General features: G+C 46.0%; 1 protein-coding gene across 10 annotated transcripts in view; it reads right to left on the reverse strand.

The window, feature by feature from the left end:
- Positions 1-22,302, reverse strand: part of LOC139052787 (glycerophosphocholine phosphodiesterase GPCPD1-like) — a 277,931-nt gene that overhangs the window by 33,584 nt on the left and 222,045 nt on the right. For all 10 annotated transcript variants that reach the window (XM_070529864.1, XM_070529863.1, XM_070529871.1 and 7 more), the window contains 3 exons: positions 19,762-19,816; positions 18,608-18,700; positions 5,521-5,754 (listed from right to left, as the gene is read on the reverse strand). In XM_070529864.1, coding sequence (XP_070385965.1) covers positions 5,521-5,754; positions 18,608-18,700; positions 19,762-19,816 — 382 coding nt within the window. The remainder of the gene's footprint in view (positions 1-5,520; positions 5,755-18,607; positions 18,701-19,761; positions 19,817-22,302) is intronic.

Here is a 22,302-nt window from a genome sequence, read left to right on the forward strand (position 1 = left end):
GGCCAGCAGGAGTGTAGCAAAGGGTTACAGGGGGTCAGAAGGGCCTGCCCTATAGCCTCCACTTGCGACGTCAATCACGATACCTGTGCGTGGGAGGAAGTCGCGTCTGAGAATCACGGGCACGGAAAGACTTGGGAGATGCACAAAGCGCTGACGGCGCACGCAATTCTCCCAGCGCACAACCAACTGCACAGAGCCGCACAAGGTAACCGTGCCGGTCGCAAGGTGGAAGGCAGGCTCTAATGCGGACAGAATGCCGGCGCAAATGAGCCATAACCTCCTCGCTGAACAGCGAGACCGAAGCCCCGTTATCCAGCAGTGCCACAAACTGTGGACCAGTGATAGTGGGCGATAAAAGGCGCTGGAGTGTGGGAAGAGTCAGTTCCAGTGCGACACGCCATTGGAGCCAGAGGTTGCGTTTGACCACCATACGTTCCTGCTATCACCACCGGTGAGACGAACTCACCAGCGGCCACTTACCGGCGGCTCACGCCGTTTCCGACAGGCGAGGAAGCTCTTGCGTCGGGCGGCGCGCTTTGCATGTTCGGGCAATATGGCCGTGTTCATGACAATGGCAGCAGACAACGCCTAGGTCCGACTGAGAGGGCCTGGGTGCATCTCTAGCGCTAGGTAGCTTCCGTTGGCTAGCCAAAGCGACACCGCGATAGGATTTCCCCTTGTGTGCAAGGGCACGGGGTTCGCGTTCTCGCTGGCCGTGCGGGGCAGAACAGTGCGCTCGGGCGTGTGCGTACGGTTCGAGAGCGCAGTCAGAAAGAGCACACACATCTCGGTGTTCTCTCATGGCTGAGGCCGCCTCGTATTTCGGGGAATTATGGGGCGACATGTCACCACCAGAGAGAGAGAGAATCAACTTTTGTACTGAGCCCTTAGTGACGGTTGGTGCGCGCTGGCACCAGATGGGGTGGAACCTTCTCAGGTCCCATATGTGTCCAGCAGTTCCTGGCCCCTAGCTGCCAGCGCGAGCTGGGTCGGTAGGTCAGGGCTGGACAACAAGGTCTCCCATCGCTCGGGGGGGTTAGGGCTGGGGAGGGTTCTTGAGCTTAGTGCACTCTGCAAGGATGTGTGCTAGAGTGCCTTTTGACCGTCTGCAAAAAGGGCATGAAGTGTCATGCTCTGTTGGAAACATCTTGTGAAAGAGCACGGGATGCGCTAGCAACCCCGCTTGCGTGCGTCGCACGATTGTTTGCTGCATTCGGCTGAGTTGCGGATGCGGACGGGGAAGCCTACATCTGCCGCTTCTGTACATTTGGGTGATTTCTTTGTAGCTTGTCATGGGGTGCGGTAGTTCTGGCTCGTCCTCGGCCCGGATTGACAGTTCTCGGGCATAGTGGTCGGCGAGTGCGTTGCCTTCCACTTGCGAGCGAGCCGGGACCCACACGAGCTCAACGGCCCGTCCCGGTGATTTGCATTTGGTGAGGATCGCTAGTGCCGCGGGAGAGATGTTTCCCTTGCAGTAGCTTGCGTAGGCGATCTGGGAGTCTGTGACCATGGTCCTCACTCCCGGTTGTGCGAGTGCGAGGGCCACGGCCACTTCTTCTGCTTCGGCTGTATTCGTCGTCCGTATCGACGCGCCTGTGACCAGTTTATCGATGGTGGTGACGACCGCCGTTGCTCTGGTTCCGTGCTTGGGAAGCGAGGCGTCCACGTAGAGGACCTCGGGGTCCTCTTCCAGCTGTCGAGCCAGTGCCTTGGCCCGCGCAGAGCGTCTCTCGCTGTTCCTCCCCGGCTGCATGTTCCGGGGGAGGGGCTTGGTCACCACCAGCCCACGCACAACGAGGTTCGAGAGAGGCCGACGGCGGTGGTGGCGGGTGGTAGGCTCCTCGCTGCCAGTATGTCGCCTTGAATCTGCTTCGCATCGGAGGCCAACTCGTTTAGATCACGATTACGGCCGCTCCGAAGGCAAGCGGCGAAGGCTGGATGGGCTTGACGAATGGCCCGCTCCACCTCAGCGTCAGATGCCAGAGGGTCAGCAAGAAGATAAGAGCTCCTGCACACTCGAGCAGAGACTGGTCTGGGTGTTGAGTGCGAAGCTCTAGCTCGCGACGCATGTGGCGCTCCAGTTAGGAGGAGGAATTCGCTGCGGAAAAGCGTCCTAAACTCCTCCATCAAACGAGCTTGGTGGTGTGGGCTGTTAGCGAGACGGGCAATACAGTGCCTAGCATCACGTCGTCGTCCAGCTACATTGCCTGTTGATAGCAGTGCAGCGTGTTGAGGTACTCCATAGCTCTCATGCAGTCCTAATAACCGCCGTACTCCGGGAGAGGTGCCCGTAGGCCGCTTGGCGTGCCTGGCTGAGGGGACTGGAGGTACCCTTTAGAGTACTAGGCTGCAAGCACACCGGTCTGAGCAGGGCCAACCTGCGCCTGTTCTCCCAAGTGCATGCCCAACCCTGAGGGGCCAGGAAACGGCACAGAGGAGAGCTGGGTTGCCACTCCGACAGGTGCACGAGGCCTCACACGACCGGCGAACGGATCGATGGTGGCTCGCGCATAGAAAATGATGCTCAGCTGTGCATGAGGCAAGCGGTAGTCGCAAAGCGCAACGACGCTGTCGGCTGAGCAGGGTGACTTGCGCTCGACAATGCCTACCAGCTGCGCTCGGGACAAAGAGAGGCGGGTCTGCACCAACAGCGAGGCAGGGTGACTCCGCTGCAGCACACCAGATATCGAACTGCGCTCGGGACAAGGAGGGCAGAACAGTTGCTCCATTGAAAATTCGTCTGAGGAAAGCGCTCGGGACAGAGGCCGGCGAGCGAGTTTGTGCCAGCACCTAAGCAGGGTGGCCTCACACCCCTGTGTGAGGCATCCGTGCATAGCAAGTTTGGCTATGCAGCCCAAACGCAACGCTCTCCAAGTTTTGTCTGTTGCCAAAACTGCTGCCATAAAACTTCACACAATCAAATTTTTTTTAAACTTTGGTTGATCACATTTGGTGTAAAAATGAATGCTTGTGTTAACTAAACAACCACTCTTGTCAACTGCTATCCTGGAGCACAGAATATTTTTTCCTGTCATAAGGACCTTTTAATTCTAGAATAGCGTGACAACGCAACACACATACATTGAGTGAATGTGTGTCAGTATCCAGGACACGAATTTTGTTCCATGCAATAAAATAAAAGGAAAGCCGCGACTGAGTGTGCCGCCTGTTGAAGAGGAATATTGGCTGCTGTACTGAAGTGACATATTATGCAACTGCATTTCATTCAAACATTTTTTTCGAAAACATTGTCCACTGATGGCAAATGCCCCATTCTTGCCTTTGAGCAAGGCTTAGAAGACAAGGAGGTGTGTCGTTGAATTACATTTTTGCAAGAAATACTCATTACCGCACTATGGACTACTTCCTCGGAACAATAGTGGAACAGTTGTAAAATTGTTCCAATATAAATGATGCAGCATGCTTTTTCACAATATTCCGCTGTCCCGAGAAAACAATTTGGGTGAATGAACGAGATTGAGAGAGGGTTTTTATAGGCATTTTTCAATGAAGTAACATTTTTCTAATTTTGATGTTTTGAGTGAAGACATTTCTTATGTTAAAAATTAGAAGGATAAAAATGCACAGGTTTGTTATTCATCTACTTCTGCTGTAAACTGCAACAAGTTCGTTTGTATAGAGAAGTAGCAACAGAGACCCAAAGACGAGCAAGTTTGAAAAATAGTATTTTTAAGAACTTTTTTAAAGAGGTACTTTGTTTAGACGTCTGGAAAATGCCGTGACCTGCTTCCTTTACTCCTATATGCATTTGAAATATATATATTTGCTGTATTATACTTCCGTGGCCTTAAGCATGGTTGAAAATTTAAGAAAGAAAGATTTAGTAAAATTTTCATTGGCACCCGACCTTTCACTGCTTTTTTTTCCCCCATTTAGTAATAGGTTTATTTAAAAAGAAGCATCAGTTTAGCACTATTCAAATGTGTGTGCAATGTGCAAGATTATCAGAAAAATTAAAAATGTCAAATAGACCACCTGTTCCCATCTCGTGGAATTGACCATATATTATTGTGCTTGTGGTTCTTGCTTTTCTAAGCAAATGCTTTCTTTTCGCATGTTTACTAGAACATGCCCAGGTTTTTTTTTACATAAAGAATGTGAGTTAAAGTGAATCGCAGTGGAATTTCCAACTGGGAGCAGAATGTTTTGATTGGTACTAACTGCTTGAGCGAGAAGTTTTTCCAGAGATGAGCAATGTGTGGTAATACTGCTACTATTCTAGGTGTTCTCTTTCATGGGTAGACTAAATTGTTATCGAAACAAATTAATTAAAACCACATAATAGGTCTTTAATCACTGACAATGGTATGGTGTTCAATGTGCTTGCATTTTAAGTTGTACTAATTATTTGTTCTCACCATACCACATGCTAGCCTCTGGGCTGGCTCGTTTAGTTGCCCCAGAAATATGGCAATGCCAACTTAGACCCCTGAACCAGGGCAAATTTTTCTTCAGTTGTGAAGCTTTCTGGGGAACCCATCTAATGCAATGCAGCCCATAAGCCGCATTTACATGAATACGATAGAAGCGTATTGTAGTATGTAATTTATTGTATCGCATATACTCGTACGCCACCGTTTACATGAATGCACATTTTCATCTCCAGCAATTTAACGCCACTTGTCATGTCACATTTGAAAGTTAGTGCTCTCACTTCCAACAAGCCTGCTTTTACTGCAGCGTTGCGAAATGCACCAAAAGTACCTGCAGCGTGTCAACTACATCCCGTCAGGTTCTTCATTTGTCCATGTAGGCAAATTTACACAACGTTTGTTCGGCAGAATGTACGATATTGTATCACATATTATATGAAATTTTCACAGTGTGTCTACAACTGTTGCCATGTCACGTGGTAGTCGAGCGCAGCTACCTCGGCTTCTATGTCCTCAAAGTTGACCAGGCTACATTAACGTCGCAAATAAAACCAATGGACAATGTTAATGTAATTTATCATTGACAAAGAAGACAATTTTTCATTGCACATGATGTACTCATGAATGAAATGAAGTATCGTGCGGCCTACTCCATCAACTGCCATTTTTGTTTTGATGTCCCGCAGCAGCCGGTTAGTTGGCTGGATGTCATCTTGCACCGAATGCTTACCCATAATTCCAGGCCATGTTTACAGGCTTCTGTTTACATGTGCCGCTGAAACGCGTATTTTCCCGCTCAAACTACAACTGTTTGGCGCATTTCATACAATAAGCCTTCCTAGAGAATTACATTGTTTACATGAGAGGTGATACACTTGAAAGTTGATACGATACGCTTCTGTTGCATTCGTGTAAACACAGCTATAGCTGTCAAATCAGGGGGCAGTCGCCGTGTCAAGCTGCTCATTGCAGCAGCTGATATGTGGCTGCTCATTTCCTTTCTACAAGGGGAAAATAAACGATTGATTGATTGAACTTTTCTCCAACTTTGTGCTACTTCATACTGACATTCCTCTGCACCTATAAGCACCAGCAAACTGTAAAAACAGGGCATTTGAACACTAACCCGAAACTGCATGGGGCACTTTATCTCGACATTGAAGCCGACCGAAGGGTCAACTGCCTCGAGCACATGCTGCAACGTCGGGAACGGCTGGTTGTCCTCGAGGTCATCCTCCTGAAAGTCGTAGTGATGGCTCTCGTGCGCTGCAGGTGCCAGCTTGAGCCGCTGCAGTTGTGCTACTGTCAGGTCCTTCACCGCGAGCTGCAGCTTCTCCTCCTCTTGCAGCGGAGACTTTCGCTGCGAAGTTGCACATGCATTGTGCAAGTCAGGCTACTGCTATACTACATTTCGTACTTGGCAGGCAATACTGCAGAACCTACGCAAGCAGTCTGGTCATTCAGACTCACTCCATGTGTTTCACAGCACAGTTGTGTTCAATCTGCCGTGCTTTCTACGGAATAACTACTTCCCATATATTGCTGCAACTTGCAAAGGTAACGCTATGTCAAAACATTTGTGCTTCCAGTATGTGACAAATTTTGGTTACGAGCACGAGTGGTGTGCCGTGGCTGCTTATCACAAACTTGTCACTTCACTGATTGGGTGATGGATAGGCTGAGAATTGAGACACCTATTCAATAATTACACCATACATTGCAACTTAAACAAGTGAAAGTTAATGTTACATTGAATTACATGATGCTTACCTATATCTTTCATATGTGATGTACATTTTTTGAGTCAGGAAAGCAAGCAGTGAGCCTTCGCAGTGTGGGCCGCTGTAGTAGGCTCCCCCTTACACCATCGTATACCCAAGCCATACAGCTTTTGTAAGGACTCTGCATGTAGGAATCTAAAAACACATTTGCAAATAATGGAGAACCAGTCAAGAGCTGGTAGCAGTCGGCATTTAGCAATAAATATACATATAACAGTTGTCCCGGTTAACGTGGCATAAGTTCTAAATAAAAGACGCATTCTGTGTGGGTGAAGGCAATTGTATGTTCTTAGCAACATCCTGAAGAAGCTTCCAGTACCTTTTGTGCTCTTAGTAATTAGTACTGATTAACAAAATAATAATTAAAGTCAAAGACACAATGTCAATACTTTCAAACCTCGTCATAATGAAATCGTTAAAATAGACACTTCGGTATATCGAAATTTTAATAGACTTTGACCAAGCATCCAAAGAAGCAAAGTCGCTGGCAAATGCTTTCTCTCATGGGAGGGGTAATCAAAAATGTCCAAATAATTAGCTAGTCCTGACAGTCCAGAATGAATTTCAATGGAAAAAAATGTTCACTTTGATTGAATTTGATAGCTGGCGACCAAAGCTGCACTTTGATGCTTTGTTCATCTCTTCAATGTGGCCATGCAGCACTCGGAAAGGCAAAAATATGCAGGTCCAATGCAATCCTCTCTCCACACCATAACGTGGTCTGATTGGTGCTAGTGAACATTTCACATCCACTTCGCTGTCACAGCTTGCCAGCACAAGCTCTGTTATTGCCAAGAGTAGCAAGAGACCAAGTGTTACATCGAATTCAGCACACTGCGATGCACACAGTATGACACAGAGCGTCAAAACCCTCAGGATGCCGCAAATAAAGCTTTGCTTTTAATCACATAGAAGTGAAGCGACTTCAATGACAGCAACTTTGTTGACGGTCGCCGCATTTGATGTTTTGAAGCTTTGTGCACACACATCATATCAAAAAATGAAATAAGTTTTTCTGGGAATCTCTCCCTTTCTTTGTGGTGTCAAGGATAGCTTCTTTTGACTTCAAGATCACAGACAGTGAACCTTGCGGTATCCCCAAATGAGTGGCGACATCCCTTTTCTTCACACTGATTGAAACTGCTTGCGCAAGATACCAGCCTCCTGAAGTGATAGGGCCTTGCATTTAGTACTACTATTCATGCTGTCAACGTTTAGCCTCCAGAAGCTGGGATGCAATCAGAGGAGAGAATCTGCCACAGCAAGAACACCACATCAGGCATTGACACATCAGGCATGCATGAACTACAGAGCTACACTTTCTACAATGCACCGATAGGATACACTGACATGCTGTGATGTGTGAAGTGCGCACCACACTGCAGTGGTCGGAAAAGACACAAGCAGACGACAAGTAGTGCGCTCACCGAGGCGAATTCCGTGCTGGAGAGAAAACGACAACGCCGAAGAGCATCCGGAACGTGAACATGTGGCGCAAGAAAAGGAACTAAAAGAAGAAAGCCAACCCAATTAGGAGAGACCACGGAGTGTCAAACAGCCAATGAGAAAATGACGAATCGGCCAGAGCGGGAGAAAAAGCAAGGCGCGCTGGCAGTAGCAGGGAGACGCAGGGAGAGTTCCAGGAAGCAATGCCTGGAGAAGGTCAGCCACCGGACCAGGAGTTGAAGACAAGCCGTTGGGTTCCGGACCCGAGCCACCAGGACTTCACCCAACCGGGGCCTCCTGCCAACCCGTTCCTGTGCGTCACCACTCTGCTCGATGGTGCTGCCAGCTGCCCAAAGCCGGCGAGCTTCTGCGCCCGTGGGCAGGACGAGAGCATTCGGGCTACGGGCCCGAGCTCTACGCCCAGCTGCCCGGCCAGAACGCCGCCGCCATCCGCTCGTGCCGCCAAGCCGCCTGCCTTCTCTCTCTAAGCCAGAGCTAGCACACTCTGGTCGCCTGATCAACGGGCCAACACCCCGACCTTTCGTGAGACCAGCGCCACTTCTCTAGTCATCTTGTGGCCGCGTCTCCACGTCGAGACTATTAAGCACCCCTGCCATCGTGGTCAGCCCGGACTCGCGCACTGGTTAATGCCACCCTAGCCCTAAGTGTGTTTCTTACCGCGGTGTCCGAATGTTTATTCTATGCTTTCTTTCTATTTCTTTTTATTGTTTATTTTATGCCTCTTTCTAGTTTTATCAAAAGTTTGTGTGTGTGTTTTTGAAACCATCAGCTTTGTCCTCAATTAGGTTCATGGAGGCTCCGCCTCAGAGAACCGTCAGAACCTTTGAACACAAGAACCGCCATCACAAATTGGCGTCCACGACAGGACAAAGCCGTTTGTTTGGATTTTTTTCATTCTATCAGCTCAGAACCATGGCTAGCACACAAGACCTGTTAGCTTTAGCTGAACGCATGGGGCTGGAAGGAGTGGAGTTGAAGGCATGGTTAGACGAGCAGGAGGCGTGGGCGTGAGAAGAGTGGGCAGCGAAACGCGAGGCTAGAAAGGAGCAGCTTGCATTTGAGGAGAGGAATTTACAGTTACGGCTTAAAGTCGCGGAAGCTGAGGGCAATCATGGTGAGACAAGCCAACGGCAGCTAGAATTGGAGGAGCGAATGCTTCAGTTGCGCCTTCAAATGGCGGCAACGGATGCTGCAAGAACAGTTGACCGAGGGCCTGGTTGGAGTGCATCATTCAGCGTGAATCCTCGCAGTTTAATACCTGGATTCAATGAAAGCCGGGATGACTTGGATGCCTAATTAAAAAGGTTCGAATGCATCGCCACCGGACAAGAATGGCCTAGAGACAAATGGGCCACGGCTCTTAGTTTATGCTTGAGCGGAGAAGCTCTGAAGGTTTTTTGACGTCTGTCTCATGAAGACTCCCTCGACTACGATAAAGCCAAGTTAGCGTTGCTCCAGCGTTTTCGTTTTACGGCGGAAGGCTACTGGGAGAAGTTCCGACGGAGCAAACCCCAAGATGGTGAAACTGGAAAACAATACGCAACTAGGCTACTGAGTTTCTTTGATCGATGGGTGGAAATGTCCAAAACCGAAAAGGAGTATTTGGCACTTCGCAACCTAGTGGTGGCGGAGCAATTTCTGAACAACTGTCATCATCGGTTAGCACTCTTCCTGCGCGAGAAGAGCTACTGCCAGCTAGATAACATGGCCGAAGCTTCTGATAATTTCTTAGAGGCTCAAAGACAGCCCAATTTGTTAGTATTTAGGGAGAAATCGGAAGGCAATAACCCTACGGAGAAAAACGGAAGCTCATCCAAGAGAATTCTAATGTGATGCTTCGTATGTGGAAAGCTGGGTCACGAGGCATCGGACTGCCAATCTAAGCTGAGGCAACTGTACTGCAGATATTGCCGTAAGCCCGGGCATGATGTCAAAGCCTGCACCAAGAAAAACAGCCCACCAAAGAAGATGTCTTGCCTATTGTCACCAGAAGAGCATCTGGAAGAAGATGCGAACACACCAGTCGTTAAAGAAGAAGACATGGCTAGCACGGTAAAGACCCACACAAAGGTTGTTGCACGCAAGATGCCAGTGCTAGAGGGCATAATCTTCGGACAGACTGTCAGTCTTGCGAGATACGGGAAGCAATGCGCTGGTCGTGCGTCATTCCCTTGTACCAGACAAGCCTCTGACAGGTACCACCGCTAAGCTTGTCCTGGCGGATGACAGCAGCATTGAAGTTCCCGAGGCTAAGGTTGAAATTCATTCACCTTATTTTTCTGGTACGTCGATTGTCAAGTGTATGACAGCTCCTTTATATGATATTATTATTGGAAATGTACCAGGGTCACAAGAAGCTCATGATCCAGATAAAACCTGGACAGAAAGGCTCATGAAGAAGCCCATCCAAGATTGTATAGCAAGTGGAAAAAGAACCAAGGGAGAAGACCATTCCCCGGATGCTTTGCTGGTCGGCATCAAGAGCCGAGAACAGCCGAACACATACACGGTCGATATTAGCACTTTGAAAATAACCAAGAAGGATCTTATCGCGGCCCAGAACGAAGATAAGACCTTAGAGTCTTGCAGGAACAAACTTAGTCAAGTGTTCCAAGGCAAAAGATTAGCACCCCACTCATTCGAAGTAGTAAAGGAAGTGCTGTATCGTCGTTACCGGCTACTTTCGGGCAAAATGACCGAACAAGTGGTAGTGGTAGTACCCCAAAGATTACGCGGCTGAGTGCTCACTTTGGCACACGAAAGTCTTATGTCAGGGCACCAAGGAATTAAGAGAACAATTGATTGCGTTCTAGAATCCTTCTACTGGCCAGGAGTCCAAAAAGCAGTGAGAAGATCCATACGCTCTTGCGACACTTGCCAGCGAACGTATCCTAAGAGCAAGGTGGGCAAGGCATCTCTTGGTCGCGTGCCTTTAATAGACACTCCATTTGAAAGAGTGGCGGTGGACATAATTGGACTCTTAAAGCCTACATCAAATAAGGGTAACCGATACATACTGACTCTGGTGGATTTCGCTACACAATATGCGATAGCTTTGCCGTCGATCGATTCAGCTACGGTGGCCGAAGGACTGAAAGAAATGTTTTCTCACATTGGATTTCCACGTGAGATACTGTGCGATCAGGCCTCCTGTTTCACATCGGACCTAACGAGAGAAATAAATGACTTGCTGGATATCAAACATCTTAGCTCGAGGCCTTACCATCCCATGTGTAACGGTCTGGTGGAGCGATCTAATGGCACGTTGAAACAAATGCTACACAAGATGTGCCAAGAACAACCAAAGTCATGGGACCGATTACTAGCACCCCTCTTGTTTGTGTATCGGGAAGTGCCTCAAGCCAGCATGGGGTTTTCTCCTTTCAAGTTGAACTACGGTCGACACGTGCAAGGCCCACTCAGTCTACTTAAGGAACTATGGACAGGAGACCACCTATGCGAAGAAATCAAGACCACATATGGGTATGTCTTGGATCTGCGAGGTCGTCTGGAAAAGACACTACAGTTGGCACAAGAGAACTTGTCACTATCTAAAACGACCCAGAAAAATTACTACGACCGGGTAAGCAAGATACGCCAGCTGTAAGTTGGAGACCGTGCCCTTATCCTTCTTCTCATGATGGCAAACAAACTGTTGATGCACTGGAAGGGGCCTTTCTTGGTCACAGGAAAAAAAAGCAACTTTGATCACTGGCTGGACTTGGGACATACCTACTACAAAGCTGTTCCATGTCAACATGCTGAAGCGCTATCAAGAGCGTGAACTGGAAAGTTCCCAACAGTCAGCATTATTCTTCGTGATGGAGGAGGAGGAGACGGACACCCCTATACCTACCTTCAAAACAAATGAGGGCTTGGGTGTCGAAGTAATTAAACTTGGCGATGACTTTCAAGAAAGTCAACGTGCAGAACTTCGCAGGGTGGACTACATGAGTAGAATACAGGGGGGACTACAACCCGACGCCTCTTGATGTTACCGTTACCCTAGCAAGGTTGTTATCGCAATGCCATACTATTAGTCTTTGATGCTATTTTTTTTTCCTTTCCGTTTGTAGTGCTTTCTTTGGATTAGTGTCTTCCGTTAATGTTTTGATCAGTATGCTCAGTGGACTGTGCCATGAAACCTTACAGTGCAATCTCATGGACGGACCATGACCGTGGTGTTCCGAGCATATGCGAAAGGTCTCCCACACTGAGTGGCAGCTTTTCCTCAGAAAAACTTCGTAAAAAAGGGGCTTATGTGATGTGTGTAGTGTGCAACACGCTGCGGTGGTCGGAAAAGACAGAAGCAGAAGACAAGTAGTGCGCGCACCAAGGCGAATTTTGTGCTGGAGAGAAAACGACAACGCCGAAGAGCATCCGGAATGTGAACACGCAGCGCAAGAAAAGGAACTAAAAGAAAATAGCCAAACCAATTAAGAGAGACCACGGAGCGTCAAACAGCCAATGAGAAAATGACGAATCGGCCAGAGCGGGAGAAAAAGTGAGGCACGCTGGAAGAAGCGGAGAGACGCAGAGAGAGTTCCAGGAAGCGACGCCAGGAGAAGGTCGGCCACCGGACCGGGAGTTGGACAGGCCGTCGGGTTCCGGACCAAAGCCACCAGGACTTCACCCGACCGGGGCCTCCTGCCAACTCGTTCCTGTGCGTCACCACTCTACCCGATCGTGCCCAAGGCCGGCGAGCTTCTGCGCCCGTGGGCAGGCCCGAGCTCTATGCCCAGCTGCCTGGCCAGAACACCGCCGCCATCCGCTCGTGCCGCCAAGTCGCCTGATCAACGGGCCAACACCCCGACCTTTGGCGAGACCCTAGCCCTAAGTGTGTTTCTTACCACGGTGTCTGTTTGAGTGTTTATTTTATGCCTCTTTCTAGTTTTATTAAAGGTTTGTGTGTGTGTTTTTGAAACCAACGGCTTTGTCCTCAATTAGGTTCTCGGAGGCTCCGCCTCAGAGAACCGTCAGAACCTTTGAACACAAGAACCTGCATCAGACATGTATGCCCCCTTAGTGCCTCCGCTCAACACCGCTCACACCAGATTATGACCTCCGAGATCAGGCAGTGTGCACGCTGCCAGATCTCAGAGGCCATGGCGACCTATTCAATGAATCGCTTTGCTGGCTGATTTTTGCCATGTAGTGCACGATTTGGTAGGTGCATTTGCAAACAACCTCGTAATTTTACAGTTTGATCACTGGTACCCACTGCAGTTTCAATTTATTGCTTCAGTGTTCATTCTTGGAAGCAGTATAATTTGGTTATTGAAATCGTGCGTAAACGCACTTCACTAGTATATGTTAAAAAGATATGTTCTATGGACATGAAGTTATGGAAGGTTACTTTGTTACATAAAGAATTTAGTTATACAGGAGACTTCCATTACTAATTCGACTCCGGTTTATTCAATTTTTCAGTAAGTTCATCCCTGTCGAAGGTCCTGAATTTTGTGGTTTTATGTGCCAAAGCCACAATTTGATTATGAGGCACGCTGTAGCGGGGGCTCTGGATTAATTTTGACCAGCAAGGGATCTTTAACATGGCCCCAATGCACAGGGACAAGGGCATTTTTGCATTTCGTCTCAATCAAAATGCAGCCGCTGCGGCCGGGATTTGATAACGCGACCTCGTGCTTAGCAGCGCAGCACCATAGCCACTAAGCCACCACGGTGGGTCACCCGGCCAAAGGTCCTGCCCACACATCTTTATGGGACCCAACTTTCGTTATGTTGTTTCTAAATTTGCTTTCAACAGACAATTCGAACCTGAACAATCAGCACGCATGCGTCTCACCCTTATATTAATCCCAACAGTGACAGTGTCTATCTCGGCTGAGCTAGGATAGGATAGGATAGGATAAGATAGGATATGCATTGAACACATTACCTTTCATCGAAAACGTCCATTTTCAAGAAGCCCTAGCAAGATTTTAAAGCAATAACTGTACCTCACAATCCCTGATTGAAGTATTTATTATATTCTAACATGCACCCTCATTTTTTTTATTTTTTTTTTTTGCTTTTTTATCAAGAAAATTGGGCAGAAAATTGCCTGTGTAGTGCAATCGGACAAGATACAAAAAACTGCCTTCACGGCGCTCGTGCACTTTACGCCCTAACACACTTGCAGGGCGGCAAAGCTCACTTTTTTTTTAAGTGCTGCCACTGTATGATCCACGTTAGACTTTTTTTTTTTTGCTAGGAATCGGATGCACATTACATTTCTACTTTGTTTAGGGGCTTTAATGTCATTTCTACATGAGTTTTCGACATAAGACATAAAACATGGGTGCCGCACATCTGATTCGGGTGTGTATTAGAATCGGGTAAATACAGCCAAATGAATCAGTGGTGCGTAAAAGCAGTTTTTCTGCAATTTGTTTCATTTGACCTGTCAGATAATTTTATCAATTTTGATGACCCCATCAGGGTCGAATAAATGGAAGTCTACTATATTGAAGTTACTATGTCGAGGTCTAACTGTATGAGGTTTGCGCAGCACATTTTACAATGTCACTTTCACTAGTTCGTGACACTCCAGTTCAAAAAGAAAGGACATAAAATTTTTACACAGTGGCTGCAGTGGCTTACACTTAAGTGTGGGAAACACTGTACAAATGATAAAACGTCACAAACAACTCAGTGATATCAAATTTTCTCTACAAACATACCTTTAACATGATGGCTGTAAAGTTAATATTTAAAATGTTTGTTAATTCAGTAACAATTATTATGAATTGGAACAAAGAATACTAAAGGCTTCTCCAAGGGGTTGTTACTATCTGCACAGAAGGCTTCACTCTTAATTTGTGCCATGTAAGCTGGGACACCTGGTATTTCTGGTTGTGTAGTAAAATGAGAACAAGGTAAAAGCTGGAGCCAACGCTTCGACAAATAGGCCTGTCTTTTTCAAAGCAACATATTCTTTCTACTGCGCAGTATGTATAGGTAGGGTTCTTCTAAAGGGGAGAGGAGATAATGCGGGTGACTGAGGCAACGGCCGAGGGTGTGTTAGAGACAAGGGATTGCCCCCCCCCCCCCCTTCAACTTACCCCCTTCTCTCCCCTTTGGAAGAACCCCTGCCTATATACAGTCAAACCTCGATATATCAAACATGGACATATGGAATTCTTGCGTATACCGAACACTTTCTATATCACCTGAAAAATCACATGCATTTTTTTTTTTTCGAATGGGGTCAGACATAAAATAGATATATCGAACTCCGCCACCACAGACCACGTGTGCTCTGTTGACAAGCAGCAAGCTTTCCCATAGCACCCTCGAAGAAAGCGGTGGTGCAATGGGCGTTCGCAACTTGCAGTGCGAACGCCCATCAAAAAGAAAAGAAAAGAAAGCAGTTTGTACAAGTAAATAGCTTTAAATCTGAAGTTCGGTCGGTCAATGTAGGTGTACCCCAGGGCAGTATCTTAGGGCCCCTCCTCTTTAATATCTTTATTAACGATTTAGTTCAATTGTGGGGTTTAACGTGCCAAAACCACTTTCTGATTATGAGGCACGCCGTAGTGGAGGACTCCGGAAATTTGGACCACCTGGGGTTCTTTAACGTGCACCTAAATCTAAATACACGGGCGTTTTCGCATTTCGCCCTAATCGAAATGCGGCTGCCGCGGCCGGGATTCGATCCCGCGACCTCATGCTCAGCAGCCCAACACTATAGCCACTGAGCAACCACGGCGGGTATTAACGATTTAGTAAACATTGATGTTGATACGCGTTACGTAATCTATACTGATGACACTACGTTATTCTTTTCATCTAACCGCCCTGCCGAACTAATTATAAGAGCTAATGAAGTTTTGAATAAACTATACACATGGTCATTTGACAACGGTTTGACTATCAATTCGCAAAAAAACTAAGGCGGTGTTATTTCGTGCTAAGAACACGCAAACTACTCTAGAGGAAGATTTACTAATGAACAATTCTAAAATTGAACTTGTACACTCGGTAAAATCGCTAGGTGTATTTTTTTATCATACTATGACGTGGCAGAGCCATATAGATTTTCTTGCTAGTAAGCTTTCACAAATCACTGGAATATTTTATTCCTTGAACTATCTTCCTCGCTCTATTAAGTGCTTGTTATACAATTCAGTTTTTCTCAGCCATTTAAATTATTGTTGTTCTGTCTGAGTTACCACTTCTGACACAAATATCAACAGGCTGTACATACTACAAAAGAAGGCTCTTCGCGCTATTTGCAATAAACCATACGATTTCCCTTCAGCTTATTTCATAAGCTTAACACACCGAAAGTACAGGCCCATTTAAAGTATCGTTTAGTGCTTGTGTATAAAAATGAACAGAAAAAGAACATAAACTACATTACTTTTATGGCTAGATTAAAACTACACGAAACTCCATACAGCACAAGAAAGCCAGAGTACTGGCACATACCAAAATCTCACACAAACTATGGATCACAAATGCTGTGCTCCAGGCTACCTCGGTTATTAAACGACCTTATTGTTAATGAAATTGATATTGCAACTTGTTCTCCTCCTGATATTCTTGATTTTTTCTCTCATATGTGAGTTGTACAATGCCTATGTGCTTTTGAAGTGCAGTGAGATTTTGTGTTTTTGCTTGCTTGCTCACATCTTGCTTTTGTTGTATTTTCTTTTTGACCTGATTTGCGATGCGTATGCATGATATGTTGTAGTGCTTGAATATGTAAGTACTTGGGAAAACTGTATTTCCGCTCTGCTGCTCCCTTATTTTTTCTTGTATTTACATATTTCTTGTACATACATACATACATACATACATACATACATACATACATACATACATACATACATACATACATACATACAACTACGCCATATCAATGTAGTGGCGTATGCAAGCAACGGCTTGGCTAGTTCGACAACGTCAACGACGCATTCCATTTGTTGCATTGACTCCTCTTTGATGCCACACTCTGCGCCTGCCGTGCCTCATGAGAAATGTCGGTTTGCTTCTACAATGACGCGTGACAGCACATGTTCACTGGGGTACCTCATAGACCCCATGGCAGGAGCCACTTAATACGTTATTGACAGCGTTTCAAAATTCTTCGATATCCGGACGTGGAGATAGCAGCGGAAGCAGTGGCCAAATGAAGACGCTCCCGAGGTTGATCCCACCAGCCCTGATGTTGCCCGCTCCCAACTTCAACTGAGGCTGTAGCTGCTTTGGCCCTCCTATGCCGGTGCTGCAGCGCAATAGAAGGCACCGGCCTAGAGCTTGTGGATCTTTTAGACTATGTTGAGGACTCCGTGTTTAAGCACGCAGCTGCAAATAAGAAGCAGGCTACACTGCTGCAGTACTTTCAGCCAAAGAGATAAGTACTTTGAGTAAAGCTGTAAGTGATTATTTACAGCGCCACAATTGGTTCACTGATTGATTTGTACAAGTTCTTTGCGTGTGTTTACGTGATTTCATATATCGAATTCTGGCTATATCAAACTATTTCACGATCACCACGCTGCTCAATATACCGAGGTTTGACTGTATACTGTGCCGAGGAAAGCATATGTTGGCATGAAAAAGACACGTCCATTTATCGAAACGTTGGATCCCACTTTTATCTTGTTCTCATTTTGCTCGTCGCCTTGAATTTCCATCTCCCTCCTTCCCCTTATTTTCTCTTGTGCAGTAGTACAGCAGAACCTCATTCATACGTTTAGGAAAAAATGCACCAACTGTGAAGGCGCACAATCTGAAGTAGCTAAAAAATTTGACAGGCTCAACTACTGTTGACATCTACGTAATGCGAAGCGTCACGCGCGCAGATCGTTGCGGCACGAGACACCGACACACGTCAAGCTGGTGGTGCTCTGACGGCCCAAGACACGTTTTGTTGTTATCCTATTGCGTGTTGTTTTAAGAGGGTGACGAGAAACCAAAACGAAATTGAGCTAGTAGGCAATGCTGGGTGCCACTGAAGTGAAATGTGATGCCTACATTGCGCCGCCTGCAGCAGGGAACAGTGGCGCATTTGGATTATAGCCTATTAAAAGCATACAGTACGCTACCAATGGCACTACGCATCATGCACTGTAAAACAGATATAGGCAAAGATGGTTATCGCGATAGATAGTATTGGCGGTGATAGCTGTGAATGCAGCATGCGAAGACCCGGGTGGGGATTTGCTAGTACCGGAATCAACTGTGCGCACCTTCGTTTTCGCGTGAAATGGGCAGCTATCATACTGTTCTTGATCACGCGCCTCGCGCCTTTCCTTGTTCACATGGGATCTAGTGGCCCGGAAACGTATATGATCGCAGCCCACAGCAGGGAACGGCGGTGCCTTTCAGTTATCGCCTGTTAAAAGCGTGTGCTATGCTTCCAACGGCACTACACGCTGTGAAACAGATCAGCAAAGATGCCTATCGCAATAGGATTCGTGGCGGTAGCTGTGAATGCCGTATGCGACAACCCTGGAGAAGATTTGCTGGTACGGAAATTAGGAAAGAGTGCCAGCCTTTTCACAGGAGACAGGTGAGCAAGTATTGCGGTGATGCTGCCACAGCGGGCAGCTATATACTGTTCACAATCGCGCACGTCTCACGCACTGTCTTGTTTACACGAGATCTAGCGGCCAGAAAACATACGATCGCAGTTTGGCACCGTACTGAACATTGGTGCCAAAAAATTATGTTTTCCAGGAATGTATGAACCGGTAAAAAATAAGCATAACTCCATTGGGTCATTTTTTGTGTTCTCAATTATGAACGTTGGCGCCGGGAAAATGTACGTAATGGGAACATATCAACGAGGTTCTACTGTATTTCCTGCAAATATTGTATGACACACGAAAAATAATGAAATATACCCTAAGCTCTCTGGTATTAACTCAGTTTTCATAGGCAGAGTCGGTTGTAGATGCCTGAAGTTAGCAAGGTCATGTCTTCACACCAGAGTCGAAATCATGGTCCACGCACCTTCTTCATGCAGATGCATATATGGTAGTCATGGTAGATGACCGGAACCTTGTCCTTTGAAAGCTGCACGTCAAGCTCCACCATGTCTGCACCCTGGATCACAAATAATGAATGGGCAGACAGAGCATCAATGGGAGAACAGAGCATAAAGGTACGAGCGAAAACGGAGGCTTTACACTTTGCAGTCGTGCATCCGTTAAATGAACAAGGCACACTAATCTTCTCACTAATACTCAGCAATACTATTATTGCTAATTTTGAGTTAAATTTAAAATACACCTGTCATAATCTAGGTCTAGTCTGCAGTTTGTTTTCTTTTCCTAATCTTTTTTCATGTAATACTGTCGCGAAAAGAGTATAACGCGGGCCTCTCTGCTTGCTTTTGGGGAATTTTGTGGGCTCCTCGACGAGGGGGAAACCTTTGTACACAACCGCGACAGCGCCGCGGACATGTGCTGCCGCCCAGCCGCTGACGCCGCCGCACCTGTTGTCACACGTGTACTTGACGCGTCCTCGTCCCACGCTTGGCTGTCAAAAGCTGATTAGTGATGGTCAGAGTGCTTTTGTGTACGGAGTGTTGACGCGACCATTTCTTGACCCCTTGAACTCTGCCGCTTATTGGATGATGTCGGCTTGCCTGATTGGTCAGAGTAACGAAGTAACCCATTGGTGGAGAAGCCTGCGCCTCCCGCCGGTCCGCGGGTCCCTTGGATGCTGGGAAAACTTATTTAAGGAATAGTTTGGGGTAGTTTTGAGAGTGAGCAAGTAGACAAGCAGCAGACACGGCGCAACTTCACCAGGGGAGACCAGGCCGGTCAGGCAGGCCGACGACGACGGGTATGACATCGTTCTGTTTGTAAATATTTTTATACAGCGTTAACTTAAAGTAAATCTCAAGTAAATAAACTTAGTTATTGAAATGCTACTTCTCGTCATCGTACCTGTGGATTTGGACTTGCCCCTGCCAGAGCTCATCCCCATTCATCTTCCGTCTCCCTGGTGAGTTGATGCGTCTGATATCTCACGGCTGCGTCACTTCGCTACAATACCAACTCGCCTAAATATACAAACTATTGCCTTCCCTATGTTTATATTCCTACCAAAGAGGACAGAACTTGCACTAAAGCAATCTGGAGGAATTTTTGAAAGCTCACGTGCTTTGCCGCATAGTTGAAAGAAGCAACAGTGTTCTCCAGGACATTTTCAACCCTGGAAAAAAAAAAGTAAAAAGTGCAAGGAACAATGCAGCCTGTAGACTCATCAATGCACATGCACAAATTGGTATGAGCAACCCCACATCCATGATCAATATTGCCAACGTCGACAAGTTTGAACATGCCCTTGGCCAAGCCTGAAGAGAAGTCACTATGCTTTACTTAAATGGTTGTACCAGAAAAAAGAAAAATTATATTCTGGTGTTTTACATGCCAAAACTGCAAGTGCATTGTGCATTATGAGGCATGTCATAGTGGAGGACTCCAGATTAATTTTTGCAACCTGGAGTTCTTTTCCGTGGACCTAAATTATCCAAGTACATGGGTGTTTTGCATTTCTACCCCCCATTCAAATGTGGCTGCCGTGGTCAGGATCAAACCTGCAACCTTGAGCTCAGCATCGCAGCACCACAGTTACTAATCTACCGTGGTGGGTATTGTCTTACTACAGCAGACAGACCCTTCTGCGAGACCTTTTGAAAGTGTGGCTTCAGTCTCCGATAATCTTTGGGAGAATAAACCAGGAATATTCCCCTGTGAGCAAACCGTTGCTCTTAAATTGTAAGCAACATTCATCAGCCCACCACAGATGGAAAATTTCCCTGAACCTTCCGAATTTCTGCCGTACAGCCTGCAGCGCATCCGGTTGGAGTGCACCAGCAGTGCACCAAATAGCAACAAAAGCAACACCCAACCATCCACGACTATTACTTGCAGTGCTTGTGACTATAATAATAACAATAATAATAATAATAATAATAATAATAATAATAATGATGATGATGATGATGATGATGATGACAACAACAACAACAACAACAATAATAATAATAATAAGAAGAAGAAGGATACCTTTATTCATAATAACAAGTGGTACAAAGTGCCAAGGCATTAGGAAAAAAGTTGCTACACAAGCAACTTGACTGGTCCTAATAACCAGAAGGTCCAAAAGGCAGCAGACAGCAAGGAGCGAGAGAAAAAAAAAGAAGAAAAATAAAGGAAAGAGGAACAACGAAAAGGGAGAAAGGAAAGAGAGTAATGGCATGTAGTACATAGATCTCACTTAAACAATTTGCTTCGCACATGAAACAGCTCAGGAAAAACAAACAATATAGATATACAGATACACAAAACTCTTAAAGAGAAAAAGATTAGGTACATTGTTAAACCCAATTCTTGGGGCAATAGAAATTGTACAGTTCTCTGCCAGAACAATTAGGTACATCGATGGACACAAATCTGAGATTATTCAGCAGAGTGGGGAGAGTAACAATTCATTTGGTTAGCATGGGTTGAACGCACATGCGGCACATGCCAGTATTCCGGGGACCTGGTGTTATAACATGGGATGTGTTTTAATCTAGCCTGAGATGAAACAAGGCTTAAGTTCTGTTTGGTTTCTTTTAGGTATCCAAGAGCAAGGCGGTAGTTAAACATATCACCGACTTTAGTTACTCGAAGTTTTTTAAATAGGGGCTCAGATGGGGAGTCAGAGGGCATATCACTCATTACGCAAACAATTTTCTTTTGTATTACAAGCAAACGGTTAATATTTGTAACAGGTGTGGTGCCCCAAATAAGGCAGCAATAATGAAGGTGGCTCGCAAACAAAGCATTATAAATTAACATTTTAATCTCCTGAGGAATGTAGCGAATAGAGAAAACGCGTCCAGTAATTTGGGAGAGTTTGACTGCAAGGAAATCAATATGATCGCTCCAGCTCATATTTTCATCAAAAAAGACCGAGTGTTTTCACGGTTGAAATAAAACTGCCTTTGTTTTTTCAGCATTAATCTTGAGACCAAAAATATATTTTTTCCAAACAAGATTTAGCCGCTGACACTAGCCCCAGAGCATTACTGGACGAAAACAGGACAGTAGTGTCATCGGCATAGATTATGAATTTGGCATCGGGATCAATATTAACGAGATCATTGACGTAAAGATTAAACAGAAGAGGCCCAAGGATACTGCCCTGGGGAACACCTGTCGTGATGCAAGACATTTTGGACGATTTGTTGTTAACGAACACATATTGGCATCTGTGCTGCAAGTATGAGTGAAATAATTTTAGGGCGGCACCGCGGATACCATAGTAGGTAAGTTTATTTCATAATAGTTCATGACTGATGAAGTCGAATGCCTTACTAAAGTCAATAAATACCCCTAAAGTAAGCTGGCGGTCCTCAAAATTTTGTAAAATGTATTCTTTCTGCTGAAGAAGTGCAAGCCAAGTCGATCTGTGTTTGTGAAAGGCATAGTGCAAGTCAGTGAGGAGGTTTTTGGTTTCAAGGAAGTTACCTAGATACATGGATATAAATTGTTTTTCTGAAGCTTTCGGAAAAATCGGGAGTATAGATATTGGCCTGTAGTTGGACATAGCTGTTTTATCAGGTTCCTAAATAAAGCTAAGACTTTTGCAGCTTGCATTTTACGTGGGAAGACACCACTAGCGAGTGATAGGTTATGAATATGCATTAA

The sequence above is a fragment of the Dermacentor albipictus genome, unplaced genomic scaffold (assembly GCF_038994185.2).
Source record: "Dermacentor albipictus isolate Rhodes 1998 colony unplaced genomic scaffold, USDA_Dalb.pri_finalv2 scaffold_34, whole genome shotgun sequence".
Taxonomy (NCBI): Eukaryota; Metazoa; Arthropoda; class Arachnida; order Ixodida; family Ixodidae; genus Dermacentor; species Dermacentor albipictus.